Below are 18841 nucleotides of genomic sequence, written 5' to 3'. Positions count from 1 at the left end.
ATTTTTGGTACAATTGTTCATAGGATTGTTTTCTTAATTTCTCTGCTATGGTGGTATTGGTGTATGGAAATGCAACAGATTTTAAGATATTGGTTTCATATCCTGTGATTTTACTGAACTGATCAGTTCTATTAGTTTTGGGGGGAAATTTTAGGTTTATCTATATATAGTATCCTGTCATCTGCAAATAGTGAAAGTTTTACTTGTTTCTTACAGTGTGGGTGCATTTTATTTCTTTTTCTTGTCTGACTGCTGTGGCTTTGACTTCCACTATCATGTTGAGTAAAAGTGATGAGAGTGGACATCCTTGTCTTATTTCTGACCTTAGGAGAAAAGCTCTCAGTTTTCCACCACCGAGTGTAGTGCTAGCTGTGTGTTTTTCATAGATGGCCTGTATTATGTTCAGGTATGTTCTCTCTAAACCTACTTTGTTGGGGGTTTTTACTGTAAGCAGATGTTGTACTTTATCAGCTGCTTTTTTTACATCTCTTGAAATGATCATATGGTTTCTGTCCTTTCTCTTGTTGATGTATCACATCACACAATATGACTGACCTGCAAATACTGAACTACCCTTGCATCCCAGGAGTAAATCCTATACGATGATGGAGAATGACTTTGTTAATCATTATTGTTGAATTTTATTTGTTGATATTTTGCTGAGGATTTTTACATCTATCTTCATCAGGGATATTGGTCTGTAGTTCCTTTTTTTTTTTTTAATTTTGGTAGTTTCTTTATCTGGTTTTGGTATCAGGGCAGTGCTGGCATTATACAATGAATTTGGAAGGTTTCCTCCTATGTTTTGGAATAGTTTCAGAAGAATAGGTATTAACTCCTCTTCTTTAAATGTTTAGTAAAATTTGCCTGTGAAGTTGTCTGGACCTGGACTTGTGTTCGTTGGGACTTTTTTTGTTACTCTTAGTAATGATAACCAGTCTGTTCATATTTTCTCTTCCTTCCTGATTCAGTTTTGGGAGGTATATGTTTTGAAGAATTTATCCATTTCTTTTAGGTTGTCTAATTTGTTGGCATTTAATTTTCCATAATATTCTCTGATAATCCTCTGTGGCTGTGGATTTGGTTCCTATGACTCCTGTTTCGTATCTGACTTTGTTGGAGTCCCCCCCCCCCCCCACCCCCGTCTCTCTCCTGACTCTGGCTAAAGGTGTATCAGTTCTGTTGCTACTTACAGAGAACCCGCTTCTGGTTTCATTGATCTGTTGTATTGTATTTTTGGTTTCTCGTTCACTTATTTCTGCTCTGATCTTTATTACTTCATTCTTAAAACAGTTTGGGTTTTGTTTGTTCTTCTTTTAGCTTCTTCAGGTGTAAGGTTGGTCAGATTGATTCTTGAGGTAGGCCTCTGCTGCTATAAGCTTCCCTCTTAAAACAGCTTTTAATGGATTCCAAAGATTCTGAGCCTTGTATTTTCATTTTCATATGTCTCCATGTATTTTTTTTTATTTTCTCTTCGATTTTTGGGGTGACCCAGTCATTATTCAGTAGCATGTTATGTGATGTACATGTATTTGTATTTTTTATAGACTTTTTCTTGTGGTTGATTTCTAGTTTCCAAGTGTTGTGGTTCGGAAAGATGCATAGTAGGACTTAACCTTTTTTAATTTGTTGAGACTAATATTGTGGCATAAGAAGTGATCTGCTCTGGAGACGGTCCCATGTGCACTTGAGGAGAATGTATATTCTGCTGTTGTAGGGTGGAAAGTTCTGAGTATATCAGATCTTTCTGGTCTGATGTCTCATTCAGAGCCACTGTTTCCTTGCTGATTTCCTGCTTCGGTGATCGGTCCGTTGATGCGGTGCGGCGGTCAAGTCCCCTACTGTTGTGTTATCATGGATTACTTCCTTTTTGCTTGTTATTAACTGCTTTTATGGAGTTGTACACTCCCACACGGGTGCATAAGTATTTACACGTGTTAGATCTTGTCGGACTGCTCCCATTATGATTACGTAGTGTCCTTCTCTGTCTCCTGCGACGGTCTGTGTTTTAAAGTCTCGTCTGTCTGATTTCAGTGTTGTCACGAGGCTTTCCTGTCACTTCCATTTGCCTGATAAATGCTTTTCCATCCCGTCATGCTCAGTCTGCAGGTGTCTTTAGGTCTGAAATGAGTCTCTCTAGGCCGCATGGAGCTGGGTCTTGCTTTTTTATCCATTCCCTCGCCCTGTGTCTTTAGATTGGGGCATTTAGTCTATTTACGTTCAAAGTAACTTTTGATAGGTGTGTGCTTGTTGTCATTGAGTTACTTGTTTTACAGTTGTTTTTGTAGTTCTTTTTTCTTCTCTTGTCCTCTGCTCTACATATCACGGGCAGGGACTGGTCCCCATGGTGCTGACGGACCAGTGTGGGGCCACGCTGCACCTGAGCGGGTGACACCTGGCGTCGGGCAGAGCTGGAGGAGCTCCCACCCCTAGGGCACGCGCTCCCAGTCATCTGTGGGTGGGGGGGCGCCCCCAGGCTGCCACGGGGGCTGCGGCCAGACAGCACGTTGGCCTTCTGCCCCTCTCCCCAAGGCATCACCTTGGGGGTGGTGACGGCACAGTGCCAGGCCCGTGGCCCCGCTCTCCGTGGGCTGGCCCAAACGGCAGGACGTGTGCCGGCAGCAGGGCTCCTGAGGGCCTCCTGGCGGGGAGGCCTGCAGCCGAGGCCTGGCTCTGGGAGCCACATCTGCAGAGGAGCACTGTTGGCACAGAGTCTGTGCTGCCCACCCCTCGTTTGTTCTCGGACTCAGGTCCCACACATCCCTGCCAGGCCCACACATTCTGAGCTTAGGGAACAAATGTCCTTGCCGGGGACCCCCCGTGTGCTGCACGCTGCTGCTTCTCAGCTGCTGCTCTGCACGCCAGCTGTTGTGCAGTCTCTTGGCAGGGGAGGAACTCCACATCTGCGCACCGCCTCCCCACACCCCCCCTCCACCACCGCCCAGTTCCCCAGAGTCTCGCCCAGTGAGGGTCAAAGTTCCAGCTGTTCAGCTGCCCTGATGGAATTCTGCCCTCTGCTTTTCGGAGTGTAGACAGCCATGGGCACTGTAGTTGGCCGTGGGCACACCTGGCACTGGTGAGGGTAGTGTATATGACCGTGGGCGGTCTAGATGGCCGTGTGCACTGAAGATGGCCATGGGCAGGCCTGGTGCTGTGGTGGGTAGTGTAGGTGGCCATGGGCACTGCAGATGGCTGTGGGCGGTGTAGACTGCCGTGAGCAAGCCTGGTGCTGGTCTGGGCAGTGCAGATGGCCGTGGGCAATGTAGATGGCCGTAAGCAGGCCTGGCACTGGGGCAGCCACTGTAAATGGCCATGGGCAGGCCTGGTCCTGCCATGGGTAGTGTCGACAGCTGTGGATAGTGTAGATGGCCGTGTGTAAGCTAGACGACTGTGGGCAGTGCAGATGGCCATGAGTAGTGTAGAGGGCCGTGGGCAGTGTAGATGTGCATGAGCTGTGGGCAGGCCTGGCACTGGCATGGGTAGTTTGGATGACTATGGGTAGTGTAGATGGTCATGGGTAGTCTAGATGGCCGTGGGCAGGCCTGGCACTGGCATGGGTAGTTTGGATGACTGTGGGTAGTGTAGATGGTCATGGGTAGTCTAGATGGCTGTGGGCAGGCCTGGCGCTGGCATGGGTAGTCTAGATGGCTGTGGGCAGGCCTGGCGCTGGCAAGGGCAGCGTAGTTGACCATGGGCGGTATAGGTGGCCGTGGGCACCGTAGATGGCTTTGGGCAGGCCTGGCACGGGTGAGGGTAGTGTATATGGCCGTGGGCAGTGTAGATGGCCATGGACAAGCCTGGCAATGGCAGTGTAGATGGCCATGGGCAGGCCTGGCACTAGTGAGGGTAGTGTAGATGGCCGTAGACAATGTCACCAGCACCAGGCCTGCCCACGGCCACCTACACTGCCCACAGTCATCTAAACTACCCACGACCATCTACACTGCCCATTCCCATCTACACTGCTCATTCCACCACCAGGCCTGCCCATGGCCATCTACACTGCCGACAGCCATTTACACCGCCCACAGCCATCTAGAGTGCCCACGGCCATCTACACTGCTCACGTTACCGCTAGGACTGACCACAGCCATGTACACTACCCATGGCATTCAACACTGAAAAAACAGTAAGTACGTGGCTGTGAGCAGGCCTGGTACTGGCGTGGGCAGTGTACGTGGCCGTGGGTAGTGCAGATAACTGTGGGCAGTGTAGATTGCCATGGGCAGGCCTGGCGCTGGCATGGGTAGTGTAGACGGCTGTGAGCACTGTAGACAGCCGTGGGCAGACCTGGAGCTGTCGTGGGTAGTGTAGATGACTGTGGGCACTCTAGATGGCTGTGGGAATGCCTGGCACTGGGATGGGCTCTGTAGATGGCCGTGGGCAGTGCAGATGACTGTGGGAAGGCCTGGCCCTGGCTACAGGCAGTGGCTACTAACCACGACCATCTACACTGCCCACATTACTGCCAGGCCTGCCCATGCCCATGTACACGGCCCATGGCATTCAACACTGAAAAAAAAAGCAAGTACATGGCTGTGAGCAGGTCTGGCACTGGCGTGGACTCTGCATGCCATGGGCAGTGTAGATGCTTGTGGGCAGTGTAGATGGCCGTGGGCAGGTGTGGCACTGGCATGGGTAGTGTAGATGACCATGGGTAGTGTAAATGACTGTGGGCAGCACAGACAGCCATGGGCAGGCCTGGAGCTGGCGTGGGTAGTGTAGATGGCCATGAACAGTGTAGATGGCCGTGGTAAGGCTGGGCAGTGGTGTGGGTAGTGTAGATAGCCATGGGGCATGTAGATGACCTGAGGCAGTGTAGATGGCTGTGGGCAGGCCTAACACTGGTGTGGGCAGCGTAGATGACATTAGCAGTGTAGATGTCCATGGGCAGTGTAGATGTCCGTGGGTATAGATAGCCGTCGGCAGGCCTGGCGATGGTGTGGACAATTTAGATGGCCGTGGGCAGTGTAGATGGCTTTTGGCCAGCCTGGCGCTCTTGTTTTCAGTGTTGGTGGCCATGGGCAGTGTGGATGACAGTGGGCAGGCCTGGCGCTAGCCTGGGTAGTGTGGAAGGTTGTGGGCAGTGCAGACGGCTGTGGGCATTGTAGATGGCCGAGGTCAGTGTGGATGGCTGGGGGTAGTATGGATGGCCACGGGCAGTGTAGATGCTGTGGGCAGGCCTGGTACTGGTGTGAGCAGTCTAGATGGCCGTTGATAGTTTGCTGGCTATGGGCCGTGTACACGGCCATGAGCTGGCCTGGCTGTCCACGGCCATCTACACTGCCCTCACTAGCACCAGGCCTGCCCATGGCCATCTATTACTGCCCACAGCGATCTATACTACCCCCACCAGCGCCAGGCCTGCCTATGGCCATCTACAGTACCCATGGTCATCTATACTGCCCTTGCCGTCACCAGGCCTGCCCACGGCCATCTACACAGCCCACGGTCACCCCCCGGCCATCTACATTATCCACAGCCATCTACACTGCCCACAGCCACCAACACTGCCCACAGCCACCAACACTGCCCATGGCCATCAACACTGCCCACAGTCATCTACAATGCTGTTGCAATCACCAGACCTGCCCACGGCCATCTACACTGCCCAGTCGTCTACACGACCCATGGCCATCTACACTGCCTATGGCCATCCAAGCTATCCACATCCATTAACACTACCCACACCAATGCCAAGTCTGCCCACAGCCATCTACGCTATCCATGCCAGCACCAGGTCTGCCCAAGGCCATCTACACTCTACATTCCCCCATGGACATCTACACTACCCACACCACTGCCTGGCCTACCACGGCCATCTACACTGCCCACAGTCATCTATACTACCCACAGTTATCTACACTGCCCATGGCCATCTACACTACCCATGCCAGTGCCAGGCCTCCCCACAGCCATCTACACTGCCCACAGCCCTCTGCACTGCCCACAGCCATCTACACTGCTTAAGGCCATCTACACTAATCACAGCAGAGCCACGCTTGCTCACAGCAATCTACACTGCCCACAGCCATCTACACGACCCACACCAGCACCAGACCTGCCCCTGGCCATCTACAGTACTCACAGCCATCTAGACTACCTGCAGCCATATACACTCCCCACGCCAATCCTGGGCCTGCTCACGACCATGTACACCACTCATGACCATGTACATTGCCCACAGTCATGTAAACTGTCCATGGTCATCTAGACTGCCCAAGGCCATCTGCACTGCCCATGACCATCTAGACAGTCCATGGTATCTACTCTGCCCACGGCCATCTACTCTACCCACACCAGCGCCAGGCCTGCCCACAGCCATTTACAGTAACCCACGGCCATCTAGACTGCCCATGGCCATCTACACTACCCACACCAGTGCTAGGCCCACTCAGGACCATGTACCTGCCTATAGCCATGTATATTACCCATGGTCATCTAAACTATCCATGGCCATCTAGACTGCCCACAGTCATCTAGACTTCCCAAGGTCATCTGGACTGCCCACGGCCATCTAGACTGCCCACGGTATCTACACTGACCATGGCCATCTACACTATATAGGCTGGTGCCAGGGCTGCCCACAACCATCTACACTGCCCACGGCAGCACCGGGCCTGCCCACGGCCATCTCCACGGCCCATGGCCATCTGCAATACCCACGGCCATCTACACTGACCAAGCAGTACCAGGCCTTCCCATGGCCAATTACACTGCCCACAGTCATCTACACTGCTTACGCCAGCGCCAGGCCTGCCCATGCTGTCTACAATGCCCACAGTCATCTACACTACCCATGCCAGTGCCAGGCCTGCCCACAGCCGTCTACACTGCCCACGGCTATGTACAGAGACCATGCCAGTGCCAGGCCTTCCAATGGCCATCTACGCTGCCTATGGTCATGTTCACTACCCATGCCAGCTCCAGGCCTGCCCCTGGCTATCTACACTGCCCTCACCAGTCCCAGTTCTGCCCACGGTCATGTACACTGCCATTACCAGGCCTGCCCACAACAATCTAGACTCCCCACGATATCCACGCTGCGCACAATCATCTATACTGCCCATGGCCATCTACACTACCCACACCAGCGCCAGGCCTGCCCACAGCCGTCTACACTGCCCACGGCTGTCTATCCTACCCATGCCAGCACCAACCTGCCCATGGCCATCTTCACTGCCCACAATCATCTACACAATCCACGGCCATCTACACTGCTCATGGCCATCGACACTACGCACGCCAGCACCAGGCCTGCCCACGGCCATCTACATTACCCATGCCAGCACCAGGCCTACTCATGGACATGTACACTGCCATGGCCATCTACACTGCCCACACGGATGCCAGGCCTGCCCAGGGCCATCTACACTGCCCACGCCAGCGCCAGTCCTGCTCATGGACATCTACACTGTCCACAGCCATGAACACTGCCCACGACCATGTACACCGCCCACGGCCATCTACACTGCCTTCCGCCATCTACACTGTCCACCACTATTTACACCGCCCATGGACATCTAAACTGCCCACGGACATCTGCACTGGCCACTGCTTTACAGACGACCCAGGACCACCCGCACTACCAGGAACGTGTATAGACTGGCCCGCGCCCACCAGCAGGCCTGATCTGCGTCGCCCTTGAGAGCTCGATCTCCGAGTAACACTGCAGCCACTGTCGGCACAGTTGTACGTCTTGGCTGTGCACCAGCCCCTCCCCTCTGTACTGATCCGCGTGAACCCACACACCCCCTCTAGCCTCAGGTGGACCGTACGCACCTGCCTTGTTCACTGTTTCCCTCGCCCGTCGGTGCCTAAGGTCCCGAGAGCAGCTGTTTCAGAGTGGTTGGTCCATTCTGTGCCCCGACCAGCAGCACTGCAACGGAAGCAGAGGCAGTCAGTCGCCGACCTCACGCTTGTGTAGAACGTCCCGTTCTTTCCCTCAAAAAAGCCCGCAACCTGCTGCGTGCCTCGCATAGCATCTGGTCGGGGGTTCCCCTTTTAAGCAAACACCCAGGGCACCTGCTTGACCCCTGCTCAGCCTCTCAGACCCAAGGTCTCTTCTCATTCCAAAGTGCTCAAACCGGCTTTCCCTGGGGTCCTCCAGTGCCATTGAGCGTTTTCCCCTCAGCAAAGCCCCATCCAGCACTTGGGCACCGGGATGAGGCACTGGTTGGTGCCAGAGAGGCACCCGTTCCCACCCTCGGGCCCACGGGTGGGCGACTGACCCGACACAGGCCAGACCTCCCTCCCCACACTGGGCGAGGGGCTCGTCGTGGGTTTGTCCTTTCCCTGAGCGATGGCCCAGAGTCCAGCACTGGGCAGAGAACACGCTGCTCAGCCCAGGCAGGACGGGCTTGCGGGCTCTGTGCTCTCACGGGCACCCTGAGTGGCTCAGGGTTTGGGGGACCACATGCAAGGAGTACACGGGGAGCTGCTGTCCCGGGCCGTGGGCTGCGGGAACGGTCATGCGCCCTGGGGACTGCATTGCGACCCTCGGGGCTCCCGCTGCGAGGAGGTGCCGTTCAGGTGGCCCGGGTTGCACGGGCCCTCAGCTTTCCCGGAAGGGTCGGAGCCGCACCTGTGCTGACGGTTCCCCGCTGCAGGAATGAGGCCTCCTGGGCCGAGGGCCGCCCTCTAGCGTGGGGGTGCACTCGGTCCACAAACCAGGGCGAGGGCCCCTCCGCACCTCGTGGCCATGCTGCCGGGCCTGTCCTGTACTTTCTGGCCTCTTTCCTGGGTTTCTCCTGGACTCTCCTCCCGGCGACAGTCCAGGTTCTGCAGACCGGCTCCCTGCCTTGTCCCGTGTGCGCTTTCGGACGCCTGCAGCACATGCGTGCGCCCCTCCCGCTGCGCCCCAGTCTGGGAGCCGCGGCCGATGGGGACCGTGGCTGCAGCCTGTGTTCCTCTGACCTTGCAGATCCCGGTGTCAGTCGCTACCATGTGCAGCGGCTCCCAGAGGCCTGTGCCCAGAACCGGAGCAGCGCGGCCGAGGCCTCCTCCGGCATCACCCAGGTGAGAGGCGTCACGTGGCTCGCGACTCGCGCGTGTCTGGCTCCCTGGGGTCTGGGTAGCAGCTATGCAGAGAGATGGGTGAAGGGCGCTCCCCCCGGCCCCCGAGAGCACGTTGTCACCCGGTGGCTGCTGACTAGTAACGAGGTACACAGGTCCACACAACGGTGCTCTCGTGCTCTGTCCTTGCTCACAACCTCCCTAGGGACTCGAGCCTATCGGCTCAGGGCAGCTCATAGAACACAGGGTTAAAGACGCGCTTCCTCGGGACTCCGGGGTCAGAGGGGACCTGGTTCCAGGTTGTTATGCGTCTGCCTTTTGTTGGACAAAAGCTTTGCCTTGATTTCTGGATCTTGGCGGCACGATGTAAGGGGTTACTGTCCCCGTCAACTTCTGACGACCATTCGGCGCCTTGCTTTGCCGCGACCCGTCGCTCAGTGCACAGAGCTGTTGTTTGAGCCCCAGACGGAGCCCCAACGCTTTCCCGACTTAATTTGGAAAGAATGTCAACGCCCTGGGGACCGTCACCAGATCAGTGTTACCGCACGACCTCTTCCAAACACGGGGGCGACGCATGAACTCGAGAGGAGCTTCGAGCACACAGCGGAGAGTGCCAGGAGGGCGGCGGCGCAGGGACCCAGCGCGGTTCACAACACCCACAGGCAGCGCCAGCCATCGGAGGGGCTGATACCCGATCGACAAGGGGAACAGTTTTCTTCTGAATATTTTCTAAAGCAGCAAGTACAGTATGTTTAGAATCCAATCGGATCACATGACTTTAAGATAAAGTGAGATAACACAAGTCCGTGGATCTGCAGAAATACAGATTTTTACCGGATTTGACTTGTCCCAAAGCGCGCCCGTGGTAGGCTGCTTCCAAAGTTTGGGGCCCGGGGTAACAGAGAAAGAATGGCATCGGTCCAAGGGAAGCCTACTCGGACCGCAGGGCGGCAGGACCAAAGCAGGGTCTGTTCCTGTTCTTGTGCACACCGGGGAGGCTTTCCCTAGTGTTCCTGGGTGCGCCTTGCCGTGGTTGGGGATCTGCCTTGTTCCCAGGGCGCAGCCAAGTGTGACTTCTCCCCTCCGCAAACCCTGAAGGGAAGATGGAGCTGGACCTGGACGTGTGTCCCAGAGAAGTGGGCATCACGCTGCCGCCTGCTAGACGCTGCCGCTGGCCTCCGCCGTCTGTAAACAGCTTGTAGGCGCCTGGTTTGCAGTTAGGAGGGGCGGCCGGGAGTCCACCTCGTGCTCTCGAGGTCTGCCTCCCACGCCCGCTGGAAGCGTTCCCGACAGAGCTGCCCAGCGCTGACCCTGGCGGGTCGGGACTGCAGCGAGTTCCCAGGGAGGGTGCGATCCCACTCCCGCAGGAAAGCATTTCTGTCCCCCACGGCGACGCCGCAGGCCTGCGAGGCTCCCTGCTACTCTGCAGGTGCGCGGGGCCTCGAATTCCGGGGTGCGCACTGCCCCCGCGATCAGCCGCCAGCCCCTCCCCTCCCCCGCCGTGCGCACCCCACTCCGTGCGCATCCCGGGGCTCCTGGACTCGGGACTCCGCGAGGGGTGGAGTGGGCGGAGCCTCGGCTTGTCCCGCCCTCCCGGTGTGTGCTCCCGCCTGGCTCACGGGGCTCTCGCGGGGCGGGTCCTGCACGCCCGGACAGGGGTCCCGTCTGCGTCTTTCCCTCGAGGGCATCGGGCTCGGATCCGACGGCGGCGCAGACCGGAGAGGCTGCGCAGGCCCACGTGCCGCGCACGGAGCTGCGCTCACGACGGCCCCACACCCAGGCCCGCCCCGTAGTGCGCGGTGCGGCTCTGCGGTCGGCGGGCGCAGCAGGACGGCCCGAGGCCGGAACAGCAGCCCGCAACGGGGCAGGAAGGTGCAGACGGACAGAGGAGCCCTGACCCGAGTCCCAGAGAAGCCCGAGTTCCCCGTTCCGTCCTGTTCCAACCACGGACACTGGTGCTTGCGGTTGCGTCAGGCCTGCTTGGAAGGCGCCGCGGTCCTGCCCAAGTCCAGGGGTGTCTTCCATGCCCGAGGTGGAGGCGGCGGTTGGCCTTCCTCCCAACGGGGACCGGGCGGCTTCTCTGCTGTGTGTAAAAGCCACATCGCGTGCGCTGCGTGCAGAGGACGTCGTCCTTGTCGCTCTAGGGTTTCAGCTCCTGCCGGGCGTGTGTCCCCAAGGAGACTTCTTGCAGCATCTTCTCTTTCTCTTGCTCTTAGGACAACTACATCATTCTTCAAGATCTGTCGTTCTCCTGCAAATACAAGGTGACCGTGCAGCCCACGCGACCCAGCGGCCGCCTGAAGGCAGAGACGGTGTTCTTTACCACGCCGCCCTGCTCCGCCCTGAAGGGGAAGAGCCACAAGCCCGTTAGCTGCCCCGGAGAGCCAGGTGCGTCTCTCGCCCCCCTCAGCTGCCCCGGAGACCCGGTGCGTCTCCTTCTGTCCCTTTCCTGCCCCCCATGTTAGCTGCCCAGACACCCAGACACACCCCCTCCCCGCCAGTACCTGCCCCGGAGAGCCAGGCGTGTCTCCTGCCCCCCACTCAGCTGCCCTGGACAGCCAGCGCGTCTCCCCCCAGCTTCCAGGCGCGCTCTAGGATGCTGGCGGCACTCAGAACACTTTCGGGAACCGGTTCTGCGGGCCGGACCCGCCGAAAGCTGCCGTCTTCCGGATGGCCGTCCGGTGGCCCCATTCAGGCGCTGATGTGCTCACAGCTAGACACGTCATGGTTCCGTTGTCCCAGGCCCGGGACGAGGTCCGGCACTCACGGCCCTGCCCGCTGGGAACGAAGGAAAGGTTCCCGTACTGCGGGCTTCGGCGACGCCGCACTATTCCGTTTCTCTCCCGGCCCCTTGCCGCGCCAGCTGCCTTTACGTCCTGTGCCCAGCCACGTACCAAACTCCGAGTCTGCACGCATCCCTCGCGGCAGCCGCACGGCTCCCTGAGCTCCCCCGAGCGACGCGGCACGACGTCCCATCACTTCACTGTCCGCCCTTGTCGCCGTGGTCACCTCCGCTCTCGGAGCGGCAGCCGGGCCACACCACACGGCAGAATTCCCTCGTCCGCCCCCAAAGCAGGGCTCAGGAAAGACTTCCCAAAGCTCCAGCACCCAGCTGCAGGGAAAGAGCGACTCTGACTCACAGACTGTCCCCGGAGGGCAAAACAGGTGGTTTCCAAAAGCCGTGCGTGGAGGCCCAGCTCAGCCTGCCTGTGCCTCCTTCTGGGTTCGCCGCCCGCAGGGCCCGCGGTGCGTGCAGATGGGCCCTGTTGTCCGTGTCCGTCCGGCAGCCTCACGCGGGTCCCCCTCTCCCCCTCGCCGCAGGTCACGTGACGGCCAAAGTGCTCGCCAAGCCCGAAAACCTCTCTGCCTCCTTCGTCGTCCAGGATGCCAACATCACGGCCCACTTCTCCTGGAAGATGGCCAAGGCCAACCTCTACCAGCCCATGACCGGCTTCCAAGTGACCTGGGCCGAGGTCACGACTGAGAGCAGACAGAACAGCTTACCCAACAGCATCATCTCCCGCTCGCAGATCCTGCCTTCGGTAGGTGCCCGCTCTGCTCCCCGTGTCGCCGCCGTCCCCGTCCTGCCGGCCGCCCACGGGGTCCTGCCGCCAGGCCGCCTGCCGGCCACCGAGCCTTCCCACCGCGCCTTCCCCCGCGGGCTGGAGGAGGGTGCTGGAGGGTGTCAGGACAAGGGGCCGCCGGGCGCAGGGCCAGCCGTCCGGTCCGTGAGCCCTGAGCCTCGGCAGCCCCGGCCTGGGTCGTAGGCAAGTGACTGAACAGTCTGTGAAGCCATGTCGCTGCGGTCCGAGCGGACGTGCGCTGTTTGCAGTGTTAAACTGGGGGTAACCAGCTAGAGGAAGCCTGTTGTTTCTCCCCCTTTCCTGGTTCACATTTGGCTCGAGCCCATAAAGCGCTGGCCTGTCTTCCAGGCCACTTAATTCCTTGGCTTGGAAAAAAAAATCCCTGTGTGGGCTTTCACTCCCTCCAAAAATGCCCTTAGGATATCCAACTCTGGCTCCCAAAAGAAAGGAAAAAAGAAAGAAAGAAAAAACCTTAAGTCCGGAAGGAAAAATTCCTTGGAATTAGAAAGTAGTTATTCTATGAATGTATTAGGTTTTATTGAATTTTGAGAAGAATGTGTTGGCATAAAAATAAACATTTTCAGTCATGGGCACTGTGTGTTGAGGGAAACAGTTGGCTTGTTCCCTGAAATTTGGATTATCAGGAATTCACACCACAAGACGGGCAGAAGACCACTTTCAACCATGGGAAAGTCTTACGTTAAGGAGGAAAAAATGAAATCCCAAGGGCGAGCCTGAGAACCGGCCCCTCCCCACGGCCCTTCCCGGCCAAGCATGGGACTGCCCAGCCGGGGGCGTCGGGGGGAGACGCGGCAGACGGCTCCACGGGCACGGGGGGCAGCAGACGCAACGGCCACCCGTGCCTGTGCTCACCCTGCCCCTCTCCTCTCTGGGCACTCCCCCCTGCCGCTCTACCCTTCCCCCGCTCCCCCCTGCCCTTGTCCGTGCCTCCCCTCTGTCCCTCTCTGCACCCCCACGCCCGCCCTCGGCCCTGGGCTCACACATGCCCTTCTCTGCACAGCCACCCCCGCGCCCTCCAAGCGCCCACCTCTGCCCTTCTCCGTGCGCTCACGCCCGCCCCTCTCCACGCACGCACACCTGCCGCTCTCCGCACGCACACCTGCCGCTCTCCGCACGCACACCTGCTCTCCGCCGGGGAGGAGCCGCTCAGAGGACGCGTGTCCCCGTGCCTGTTCTGGAAAGGTCTCACTGACGAGCATCTCGTTTCGTGTGGCTCCCAGGACCATTACGTCCTCGCGGTGCCCAACCTGAGACCGTCCACGCTGTACCGACTGGAAGTGCAGGTGTTGACCGCGGGAGGCGAAGGCCCGGCCACCATCAAAACCTTCTGGACGCCCGACCTCACGCCGCCCTCCGCGCACAGTGAGTGGGGGACACGCACGGGCCACGGTCTGCAGGAGACACTAGGCTTGGCGCCGGTCCCCGGGCTCCGGGTTCTCTGGACCCGGAACTCTGTCTCCCACGAGTGTCTGCGGGCCGGACGCCGTCGCACGGTGCTGGCGCGGGTGTGCGGCTGCGGCTTCTGCACTCGCTGAGGACGGGCGAGCAGAGCGGCCCTGCCCTGTGCCGTCGGGCCGTGCTGTCCCACTGCTCCTCCTCCGACACTGGATCTCGGACGGAAGCGGTGACGTGTTTCTGTCCTGAGGACCGGGAATGACCGGGCTGGCTTCTGAACTGAGACGCAGGAAGCGGGCTTGTCTCGTTCCTCCCGGGATATTACGGACATCGGGGCGGAAGGCAGGAGGGAAGGGGCGGCAGGGGCGTCCGAGTCCGAGCAGGAGAGACGCGGCTGCAGGCGGGAGCTCTCTGGGGGTCGGACGCTGTCCTCACCAGCCCCTGCTTCCCGTAGCGCACCATGACTGACCCGTGTGTCCTGTCCCCCCTCCAGGACCCCATCTGAGAGCTCGGCATCCCCACCACCACCCGCCTTCTCCAGAAAGACACTAAACGGTTCCAACAGCGTCTGAGAATCACGGAACGAGCCGGCGGGTGGAGCTGCGCGGCGTCGACACAGGGCTACAAGGGCCGCGGGTGCCCCGCATGACCTCCCTCTCCCGTGTGACCGTGTGCCCTGGGTCCCTCTGCCCATCTCAACGCAGATGGAAAGGACTGACGCACGGCCACCGGTGGGGGTGGACACCACTTCCCGGCATGGAGGAAATGACGAGGCCCCCACGCAGGACATCCCCGTACCCCCATCGGCGCACACACCGTCTGGATCTCCACGGGACGGCCGCACAGCGAGAGCTCCCGGACCCGGAGCCGCGCATGCCCGGAACACATCCGTGTAACACACATGCAGGGCACACTCGTACCGAGCGTGACGTCCATCAATAAAACGTTTTTAAAAGTTCAATGATTGCTTTGATTTGCAGAATCACGTAAGGGGAGGCCGTCTGCAAGCCCGACGTAGTCACAGCGCTTCTCCGACGATTCGAACCGCGGGACTTCCTCCCAACCTCCAGTACAGAGCGGTCAGTTCCGGCCACCACCGTCCACACCCGCAGCCCAGGCCCCGTTCGCACCGGGCCAAACGAGCGGCGCGTGTGCGACCCGTGTCTCACGAGGGGCTCCCGGAGCAGGCCGCGTCCAGCGAGTTCGCCGCTGTCCGTCGGCCGTGGAGAAATCAGAATCCTTTCCTGGGGATGCGTTTTCCTGCTTCCTCCTAGAACAGGACAGGCCTCCCGGATACATTTTCTTAGTTCTAATTTCCTTTCCCTCCGCGCAGAAAGGAGCTGCCACGCTCCTTTGTTTCACCGCGTCGTGCATCTCAAGATGTACGAAAGCTCCCGCTTCAAGAGAGAATCCCAGCTGTGGAGGGTCGTGCACTCTTTCCCCGGATTCGCCTTTCCTTCGTCCCAGGAAGCGAAGCGAACGCTGGAACATTCTCGGTAATGTGGGACAGGGCCGGTCCGGGAGAGGAGAGCGCTTCACCTGCCTTTATTCTTCCGAATCCGTCCCGTGGCACCACCTGGCTCCAAACCAGCCTTCCCAGCGCGGGTCACCGAGCACTGGCGCAGCCTTCAACCCCGAAATGCTGAGTCTCATCCAGGCTCTCCTTGAGGGAACGTCCGCAGATGCCATGTGGAATTCGCAACCATCTGTGTGTGTGTGTGTGTGTGTGTGTGTGTGTGCGCGCGCGCGCGTGCAAGCGTGCACAGACACACACACACACACCTTCACTGTGACTCACTGCGGGAATCTCTTGACAGCTCCCTGTGGTGCAGACAGACCCGGTTCTCGTAACCAGGAGGGTCCCGTGGGGTCCCGTGTCTGCCGCTGGCGCTCACTCCGGGAGGAAAGTGCAGCGTAGCCACCTCCTGGCGTCTTGCAGGAAGGGCTTCCTCCTCCCTCTGCCCATCCCCGGTGGCCGGGGAGAGCTCTGGGGCCGCGCTCCTGGGCTGTGCGCCTGGCACCGGGTACTTGTGGGCTTCTGGAAGCGCGCGGATGCAGGGATGGCTCGGAACTCCTCCACCCGTGAGTTCTGAAGGCAAACGTGCTAGAAAACCGAGACGGAGTGTTTTTATGATCAGACGGATGCGAAAGTTTGGGAAACGCGGCCTGTCCGCATGGACATGTGGAAACAGAGTAGAAACGGTCTGCTGTGCATCCAAGACTTCCGGCAAGGACGCACGCGGTGTTCTGCAGCTCCGCACCAGGGATGCCCGTGGGAAAGGCCCGCCCGAAGGTGCCCGGGCTTCCCGGTGCTCCAGCACGGCTCCTGACGCAGCCGGGACGGGCCGCACGACGTGCCCCGAAGTCGCCTGCTTCCCCACGGAACGAACAGGAGCACCGCTTGTTTCCAACCGCCCGAGCGGGAACCAGGAGCACAGGGACCTTCACGGAAGCCAGGACTCAGCCAGTGCCAGGAGCCGCATCTGAATGTCCAATTCTCAAATTTTCACCAACAAAGACATCGAATATTGGCCACAAGGTTATCTTTACCCTGAACTTGTCATGAACAAATCCAGTATTTGTGTCCCCAAATGTTTGTGCCGTTGTATCATTCAAAACGCAGGAGTGTACACAGAGATATGAAATATTATTGTTCTGTAAGCTTGATTTTATGAAGTTTAGTTATCTGTCTTTGGGGCAATAGACAATGAGAAAATACATTTTCAGTCTGGAAGGTTCTAAAGCTTAGAGCCTCCTTTAAACTTGAAAGCCTCTCCTGTGAGCATCGGACTTTGCGATTACAAAATTTTAATTTTTCACATTATTGGAAAAAAATATTAATTAGATGATCAAGGACACAGGAGTTTATGAATTCCAGCGACCTTCAATAATATGCACGTTGGCCATGATATAATTACATTTTTTTCTTTGATTTTAAAAATTTGAGCGCCTCAATGAAAAGGATACACACTATGCGTTGTTTTCTCTAAACACTGTTCGTGGCCCGTCTCCAATACGTCTTATGAAAACGAAACGTGTCTCTCTCATAGGAGAAAAAATACATTCGGGGAGAATACTTGGTCTTAACAATTGAGCCCATCGAGAATGCCACGTGCTGAGATCCCAGGGGTTAAGTCCGTACTCACCACAGTTCCTCCCCGTCTGCCTGCCGCCCGCGGTCTCTTTGGGGAAGGGACCCGCTCCCTGCCCTTCCAGCGGGGGCTCCGCACGTGCCTCTTACGGGAGCGTGTGCCCTTTCAAGTCCTTCGTGGTGTCACTGGGTCATATTAGAGACGGTGAAAGACGATTAAGCAAAGTTCAAGTGCAAAGACGCGTCCATAATGCTGGGAACCTAGATGAACTTGTAAGTGTGCAGAAAAGTCTGTGTCCAGGGCACCATGAGCCCCGTAGAGCACCGAGTGGTGGCCCTGGACTCACCCACCATGTGCCGGGAGCACCCTCCCGTGTTGCGACAATCCACCATTCACACGCTGCCCATGCGCCCCTGGGGGATGAGGTCCCCCGTCCCCGCTGAGAATCCGTGCACCAGAGACGGGGTGCAATTCACTAAACTCGGGAGAACCTGCCTTGTCTGCAGGACCCAGGAGCCCAGGAGTCTGTCCCGGGAGCCAGGCTGGGTACTGGACTGCAAAGCCCTGAATTATGTCTCTGAACCACGTCCCTGAAAAACCTGATGGGTAGACCGAGTGCGCACGTGTCTGTCTGTCACCCGAGCATAGATATTTAATCCATCCTATCGGTCGGCATCTCTAACGATAATGACTTATTTATTTAATGCCCTTTCCTACGCCGTGGGCCATGGATTGACTAACGACTCATTCCCACGATTGCAAATAGTTCTGCCTCGTTACACAAACTCTCGCGCTGTCGCCAGCACACGAAGCCTAAATACGTGTTGCATGTACTTACAGTTCACTTAAAGTAATAGCTGCGTAACGACTGACGCTTACCTACGGTTGTGCATGGCCGGACTCCGTGTCTCACCTGTCCTGAGTCTTGTAGCAAGTTACACCATTTACAGAGTGATTAACCGAGGTCTGTCTGTAACGGACCGCTATTTCCTTCGTTAACGATGCTGTCGCGTATGGATGACGCAGCAGCTACCTTCTCATCCCCATGGCCTGGAGAGACCTCGTCTCTTCTATTGGTCATGTCAAGTCAATATTTATTTATCGATGTAATAAAAAAAAAAAAGTTCGATTTTTGTGTGTGTCTGTCGTGCTATTCAGAGAGAAGTAATCTTGTAAAAAATTTTGTAAAAAACGGAAAAGTATTGTACATAGTCTGCTACCCTGTGACTCATTGTTTTCACGTGAGGGTTTTCTGTACATACTGATTCAGTAATAAAGGATCCTTAAACCCACCCAGTGGACTGGACTCATTTCTTTATGGAAAAAAAAAAGAAAAGACTTTTACTTTCCACATGTGCCCTGCATTCCCAGGGAGACTCAACAAGTCGGTAGGAACGGACGGTGGGCGCGGTGCGTGTAAGGGACAGCCCATCGTCTTCCTCGCGCACGTGCGTGCGCCCTGAGAATCACCGCGGGGGCGACCTTCCATCTGATTCACCGATGGCTGGTATTGCTGATGGCTTCCGTGGGGTTTTTAAAAAGATTGGTCTGAGAGAATGTGCCCGCTCGGGCAGGAGTCGGGGAAGGGCTAGAGGGAGACAGAATCAAGCCAACTCCCTGCAGAGCCCAACATGGGGCTCCATCTCACGACCCTGAGGTCACGACCTGAGCAGAAACCACCAGTCAGATGCTTAGCAGACGGAGCCCCCCAGCCCACTCCCCCCCCAGGAGTTC

The 18841-nt window shown here is 57.4% G+C and overlaps 1 protein-coding gene across 1 annotated transcript in view; it reads left to right on the top strand.

Moving 5' to 3' along the window:
• Nucleotides 1-14976, top strand: part of ANOS1 (anosmin 1) — a 171356-nt gene extending 156380 nt beyond the window's left edge. Inside the window, exons 10-14 of the mRNA XM_059157399.1 lie at nucleotides 8924-9018; nucleotides 11232-11403; nucleotides 12337-12557; nucleotides 13841-13982; nucleotides 14509-14976. Of these exons, the coding sequence (XP_059013382.1) occupies nucleotides 8924-9018; nucleotides 11232-11403; nucleotides 12337-12557; nucleotides 13841-13982; nucleotides 14509-14567 (689 nt within the window). The 3' untranslated portion in view covers nucleotides 14568-14976. The remainder of the gene's footprint in view (nucleotides 1-8923; nucleotides 9019-11231; nucleotides 11404-12336; nucleotides 12558-13840; nucleotides 13983-14508) is intronic.
• Nucleotides 14977-18841: the final 3865 nt, after the last annotated feature.

Source organism: Mustela lutreola, chromosome X (assembly GCF_030435805.1).
Source record: "Mustela lutreola isolate mMusLut2 chromosome X, mMusLut2.pri, whole genome shotgun sequence".
Classification (NCBI taxonomy): domain Eukaryota; kingdom Metazoa; phylum Chordata; class Mammalia; order Carnivora; family Mustelidae; genus Mustela; species Mustela lutreola.
The sequence above is the reverse complement of the archived record's forward strand: the minus strand, read 5'-3'. Positions and strand labels throughout refer to the sequence as shown.